Genomic DNA, 6717 nt, shown 5'->3' on the forward strand with positions numbered 1-6717 from the left:
AAGCCAGCTCCGATCAGCAAGAACTCTGTTATCATGGTTCCGAATAGGTAGATATCTTCAGCGTCCTCGATCGACAGTCCCGCCAGGCATACGATCCTCCATGTCTGTCACCCGTCCATCGTGTATCCAGCAGGGAAAGTACCTCCAGGGCACTCGGGCTGTCCCGAGCCCAGTTAATCAAATCCATAATTCTCTTTTAGGTTTTAGAAACAGACTGTGAGAGAGTGTTCCAAGGAAAAGTAAAAACAAAAAGTAAAAAGCGACCGCCTTCGTCAAGAGCAAAAAACAGAAAGTAGTGGCTACAAAAATGTTTTTGTCCCCTGAAAGTTCTGTTTTCGACTTACTTTAGCAACTACAAAACAAACAAAATAACAAAAATATGCTAAATTGTCTAACTGGAATTGCAATGCAGTTCCCTTTCCTAAAATTAAATGCACAAGCCTTCCACCTGAGCATTTTCTCTTAGGTCTCACAGGTTTGGTATAAATTCATCCTGTTTTTGTATTCCCATTCTCTTACAGTCAGAGTTAACCTTACGAAAGAAGTTAACATTACAGGAGGGACTGGCCTTGCGCCTGAATGTTTCCTCTGACTCCTCGCAGGTTAGCTGTAACTTTATCGTGTTTTTGTTTTTTCACCTTCTTTCAGTCAATGTGCGTCACATATGTTCACTAAAAACCGGTTGTGGGAAATTTGAAAAACTGAAAAAAAAAAACCATTCCATTTTAATGACAGCAACGACTCTCAATCAGATGCTGCTGTCTTCCTGTTACTGATTTGGATGGGTGATAACACACTCGAACTGTCTATCAATACGTCTATCGTATTGCAAAGCTTTGTGTGTTCAACCAGCTTCCCAGGATCTTTCAAGAAGAAGAAACTGTAGCAGAGATCTAAGATTACTTGTTAGTGTAATTACCCACATAGCATTCTGGTTAGTTGCAATGTTTGTCATTTAATTAAAACAAAAATGCTGGCATTGAAAACACTATTGATGGATCGCTACTCAAAACCCAAGCTGTCACCTGCACTTAACTGTCATGCATTCACACCTATCACCTTTCAAGAAAAACACAAAAGAAAAAAAAAGTCATGCAGATCAACATAGGAAAGCATAAATGCTCCTGAATGATGGAAAGCATGCTGTCTGTAATTGTCTACTGGGTGTCTAGGAACAGTCCTACCAAGGCAAAGACTGATATGTTGTTTTAGCAGTGAGTCGCATTAAATCGTCTTATTATTCATGAATCGACACAATCACACGAAAACACAAATAGAACATGATTTAAAAAAAACCCCGATGATAAAACAATCTCCCTCTTTGTCAAACGGTTTTCATTCTTGTTCACTGCACAGTTCCACCCCCGTTCTCTGCGGCCTGCTGGAGCAGGGGGCTAGGAGGAGGAGTTGGCCGTCCGACTGCGGTCTGGAGTGTGGGGCCTCCCTGCTGCTGCGGAGTCGGGGCGGTCTGCCTCTCCCCACCGAAGGGAAAAGGGTAACACCACCTGGGTCTAGGTGCAGTTCCCCCCTCCAGGGGCAAGGGTACCTAGACTCGGTTCGTAGAGTACGCTTGGGGAGTGTGATCGTGTGTACAGCGTCTCTTTATGTTTGTCTCCACGTTGGTTGAGTGTGGAGTAAGTGCATATGAGAGCATGAGGGTGGGAATGGATGTTTGTATCTGTGTGTGCCTGTATGTCTGTGTCTATATGTCAGGTTGGGTATCAGACGCCACCTCTCTGGGGACATCTCAGGCCCTCCAAGGTTTGGAGGCCTATCTCCCCCCACCACCACTTCCCCTGCCAGTGGCGGACTTGTGTCTGGGGATGGGCGCCCAGGTACACACCGGCTCACTCCTTGGTGGCTGCTTATCGGGGCCTGGAGCCTGGGGCTCGCTCGGGCCACTTCGGAGGTGGGGCTCGGTCACTCAAGCACAGCTGGCTGCCGGCGGAGCTCACGGGCGCGTCACTGCAACCCCCCCTGGCTTCTGCTCCGCGGCTGCTGAGTGAGCCCTCATCTGGGACTCTCCTCAGCTCTTACTGGGACAGTGGCGCAGCTGCCCCTCTGTTGGTCTTCCTTGGTCTCTTGTGTTCTGGGGGCCTCTGGATGTCTGGAGTTTTGATCTCCTCCATACCTGCTTCATGCCCTGGAGGACGGGGCTGTGCCCCCCCCCACACCCTCTAGCAGATCATTACATGAAGGAACCTTTAAAAAAAAAAACAAGCGCGTCCATGCTCACAGGTGTACACACGGGTGATCACACCCACAAACGACACCCTTTTTGGCTCCTACCTCAAAGCACACTGTGTTCTGTTGATCTTATGTGCTGCACAATAATGTTTAATATTTAGTATTTACTGTCATATTCCCATATATCATTGTGATGTTGTTTATTCTATTACTCTTGTTCTCTTCTGCTTGTTTTCTTTTTTCTTTCTCAACAGGTGATCCAGGTGATCGATATATGCATTTTTTTTTCTTTTTCTTTTTTTTTCCCGCTCATTCTGTTGGTTTTTGTTTTTTGCCCTTCTCCCCCGTCCCTCTTCTCAGCTGTTTCTCTTTCCCTCTTTCTTTCTCCCCTTCTTTCCCCCAGTCAAGTCTGTCCCGTATTCAGCAAGTGAAAATAAAATAAACAATAAAAGGTGAATCAAATGGACCATTACGGCAAGGCTGGGATGGTCAATTTGGTAAAGTAAATCCGTTGGGCATCTTTCTTTGCCTTTAGACAACAATTCTGATGGCAAAAGAGCCAAACGGGACAGGCAAAAAAACAAAAAAAAAAACAAAACAAAAACAAAACAGTTCCTGATTGTGTAAAACAATAAATGAAAAAAGTGAGATCATTAATCATCACGACACAGTATTAAGGCCACATTAAGAAAAACGATCATTTTGATCATTTTGAGATTGAAGTCGAAACTATTTTGAAGAAAAAGTTTGCTGTACCCTTTACAAAATGCCTTGTTTGGATTAAATTTATCAGCCGTCTTGTTATAAAACATGCATCATATTTATTGCACGAGGCTGTAATAACCTTTACGTAACCTTTCTGTCCAAAGTTGTGTGTTTTTTCCGTCTGCCCAAGGTGCAGTTTTCTTCATATTTTCACCTTTTTATAATGACACCTACACTTTGTCAATGTGCCAAAAGAAAAAGTATTTATTTTCTTGTTACGCAAACCGATTCTGAAGTGCGATTCCGCTTTGTCTTGAAATAACGAGTGTAATCTAGAATTACGACTTTAAACTCGAAATTTCGACTTTATTCTCAAAATGATCGATAATGTATTTTTTTTTCTTAATGTCGCATTAATACTCCGTTGTACTTCCGCGAAATTATTGCGGAGAGATAAAGACCAACTCACATGTTACATGGAGGCGGTGTCCAGCCAGCAGCAGGATGCACTGAGGGAATAAAAAGAGGGAGGGTGAGGTGAGCTGCATCTGAAAACAGGCTGAACGGAGGCACAGGTGCATCAAAGGTAAGACACTGTGCTGCTCAGGTGAAGTGGCTACAGTTAGAAACCTGCATTTGTTGCATTCTTTTCTCTATTAACTGCAGCATTTGAAATTTTAGCATTAGTTAATTTTTAGAATTGAATGGTGAAAGTTTTTATATAGGTAAATTTGTCATTCCATACAGCAACATGTTAATTCATAAATTCATTCATTTATTTCTGTGTTTTACATTTTTTCAAAGTATTTTAATTTAATTTAATGTATTTTTTTTTAAATATGTGCGATTCTAAACAATGTGGCTTTTTGCTCTTTTCAGATGGAGTGGTTTAAAGTTGTTGCGTTTGTTGTGTGCGTCCTACCCACCGCTCACTGCGCATCGGACTCTATAGGTATGTATTCACTTAAGAGCTTTTTGTCTACATAAGGGAATCTGAATGTCCTGTTTTAACCCCATCTTTTTTTTTTTTATCTAGCCTGGTGTTATCATCTCCCATCCTGCAGTAAGTACCCAATATCTCCATTATCTATTCCATGTTGCCCACTGGGTGACCGCTCTCCGGTGACTTTATGTGCCCTTTCTGCTTATAGATGACACAACCTGGTCAACAATTTCCCCGGAATATTGCAACGGCACCCGACAGTCACCCATTAACATCGTCTCAGCATCTGCCACACCGAACGACAAACTGACTGAATTCACTTTTTTCAAGTATGACAACACCTCCGCAATGACATCCATAGAAAATACTGGCGACACAGGTAAACACCGGGTGTAAGGCCACAAAAGTGTCATCTCGTGTTTTTTAGATAATAATAATAGTAATAATAATTTGAAAAAGAAAAAAAAGACAACATGTCTTACTTGGATTTCAGCGCCCCCCTCTTCTCTACAATTAAACTGCCTTGGACCTGAACATTTCCTCTTACTTCTTTCAGGTTAGGTGTAACTTCACCATGTTTTTGTTTTTCCTCCTTCTTCCAGTCAAAGTGACCCTTGAGTGCGGAGTTAAGATTTCAGGAGGGGACCTGTGCGGAGAATATGACACCGTGCAATTCCACTTCCACTGGGGCAACGGCTCCTCTGTCCCCGGCTCAGAGCACACAGTGGATGGAAAGCGCTATCCTATGGAGGCACAGATTTTTTTCATTTTGTATTGATGATATTGACATTTCTTTTTGCTAATAAAATCTTAATATTGATATTAAAAACAAGAAAAAATCCAACTAAATAACTTACTTTTCCCAGTTGCATATTGTGAACACCAAGCCAATCTACAATCGGAATATAATTGAAGCTGCTAAAGATCCCATCGGAATTGCTGCACTTGGTTTCTTTATTGAGGTGAGAGAAGCAGCAAGCAAGTTTTTATAATGCCTGCTGTCTACTTCAGATATAGCTGTTATGTCTTAGAGATAATTATTATGTATTACAATTATTATGTATTACAACGTCACTATATCATTGAGGTGTTTTTCCGTGTTGGTCTATTTTAAACTATGAGGTGGGGAAAACAACACAATCAATACACATTTTTTTTCCCAGGTAATGTCAGGCAACTCAACTGGTCAGCCGGAAAGCTGGCGCAATTTGACCTCTTACTTGGCCAACATCACAGAAAAAGGTAACATTTTTTTTTAAAAAAAAACTCCTCTCCTGTTTCTGGCTCGAAATCGTCTCATTAATAGTTCCTTCATGTAGGCCTTGTTTCTGTCCTCAGACAACAAAGTTTCGTTTAATTCGGCTGCAGCTGGGTTTTCCCTGAAAGACCTGCTTGGCAATGTGTCTCTCTCTAAGTATTACCGCTACCTTGGATCTTTGACGATCCCCGCTTGTAATGAGGCGGTGGTCTGGACCGTTTTTAAGGAACCAATTAAAGTCAGCAAAGATCTGGTAGGTGTTATTTCATTTCTTCCTTGTGTCTCCTAATTATCATTGCTGCAAGCACATAAACACTGTTAGTGGTTCATGGAGCTAACTGGAAACAAAAAAATGTCTCACTACCAGATTGACCTCTTCAGCACCACACTGCACTTCAACGACAGCACATCACAACTCATGACAAACGTCTACAGAAGTGTACAAAACCAAACAGATAGAATAGTCTGGACTCAGAGGAGCAACAGTTCTGCCTCCACAACCTGCTTCTCCCTGGGTCTGCTGCTCCTCAGCCTTACACTGGGCTCGAGTTGGAGCTAAAATAGAAAGAGGACATCATCAGCAACTTTGCTGATCAACCTGTTGCCTCACTTCAGCACATGCATTCTTTCCCCATTTAATTAAAACTGAGCTTCGCTGATTTCTAATGGAGCTCTTTATGTTTGACATAATCATAAAAAGTGTGAAAAGTAATTTATGAAGGTGAAGGCTTCCTCTGCTCCCATGTTATTTCTGCTATTTCTTGATTATGGCTACCTGCTACAAAGAACTTGCCTGTTGTTACATATCAGTCTAGTTTACTTTAAGCAATGACATGCACAAGTTTTCATTTTGCCTCCATCAGTGCAGCTACTAATGCATTTAAAGTGCACTGGTAGCTAAAACCACAAAATGGAAAATGAAAACCTGATGACTCATTTATGAAGTTCATGTTATGAAGGCTTTGTGTGTTACTTTCTTAGATGAACAAAATTATTTATCAGGGATGCATATTGTTTATGTCCTTAATACTGTACTGTATTGCATGAAATGAAGAAAACTGTGACCTTCCTGATCTTATTAAATGACAATTAAAATTATTTATCACTCTTTCTTGAGTTTTACTGTCTTTTTTAAATTCTTGGAGGTTTCTGGGACTTTTAAAATGATACATAGCTCTTTCATAAGCTCTGCATTTGCTACCCTTAATTAGTGGAAGCCATCTGAGCCTTTGAGAACTTGCTAGTTCTGAAAACACAAAAGTCCCCAGTTTTATTCTCTGTTGGTTCAAAACTTGTGAAGCCGCCAAGTAGGGACATTCTGTACTTAAGTAGAAGTACAAATACAACTGTTAAAAAGTATTTCAGCAAAAGTTGAAGTACTGTTTCAACTTCGTGAATCAAGTAGAAGTAAAAAAATGTACAGGCTCCGAAATGTACTCAAAGTAATTAAAAAGCTCTTTGGAGGATGTTTCTGTTTTTGTGTCTTATATTAACACAATTATAAAATAACTTTAGTCTAACCGTTTTTTATTCTAATTGTGCCCAGCTCAGATCTGAAGAGATAAAAAGGGAAATAAAAATACTCTATTTTCTGTTGCCTACATTGTAGAGGATGTCTTTGAAT

General features: G+C 40.9%; 1 protein-coding gene across 2 annotated transcripts; it reads left to right on the top strand.

The window, feature by feature from the left end:
- Positions 1 to 3771: 3771 nt before the first annotated feature.
- On the top strand, positions 3772 to 5652 carry LOC146663503 (carbonic anhydrase 4-like). Of its 2 annotated transcripts, none has more exons than XM_085415285.1 (8): positions 3772 to 3844; positions 3929 to 3955; positions 4044 to 4214; positions 4438 to 4586; positions 4702 to 4797; positions 4999 to 5077; positions 5174 to 5346; positions 5461 to 5652. In XM_085415285.1, exons 1-8 carry the CDS (start codon positions 3772 to 3774, stop codon positions 5650 to 5652), a joined length of 960 nt encoding a protein of 319 aa, XP_085271411.1. The 2 variants fall into 2 exon arrangements, with proteins under 2 accessions (XP_085271411.1, XP_085271412.1); XM_085415286.1 differs by having other exon boundaries at positions 5183 to 5346.
- Positions 5653 to 6717: the final 1065 nt, after the last annotated feature.

The sequence above is a fragment of the Rhamphochromis longiceps genome, linkage group LG8, assembly GCF_057381845.1.
Source record: "Rhamphochromis longiceps isolate RC_006_pf linkage group LG8, R_longiceps_female_GT1.1, whole genome shotgun sequence".
NCBI lineage: Eukaryota > Metazoa > Chordata > Actinopteri > Cichliformes > Cichlidae > Rhamphochromis > Rhamphochromis longiceps.

Excerpts from the sequence above, each read along its gene's own strand:
- LOC146663503 (XM_085415285.1), top strand. The coding sequence starts at position 3,772 with ATGGAGTGGTTTAAAGTTGTTGCGTTTGTTGTGTGCGTCCTACCCACC. Across the intron at positions 4,587-4,701 it reads GAAAGCGCTATCCTATGGAG|TTGCATATTGTGAACACCAA; the intron begins GCACAGATTTTT and ends TACTTTTCCCAG. Across the intron at positions 5,078-5,173 it reads GGCCAACATCACAGAAAAAG|ACAACAAAGTTTCGTTTAAT; the intron begins GTAACATTTTTT and ends TTCTGTCCTCAG.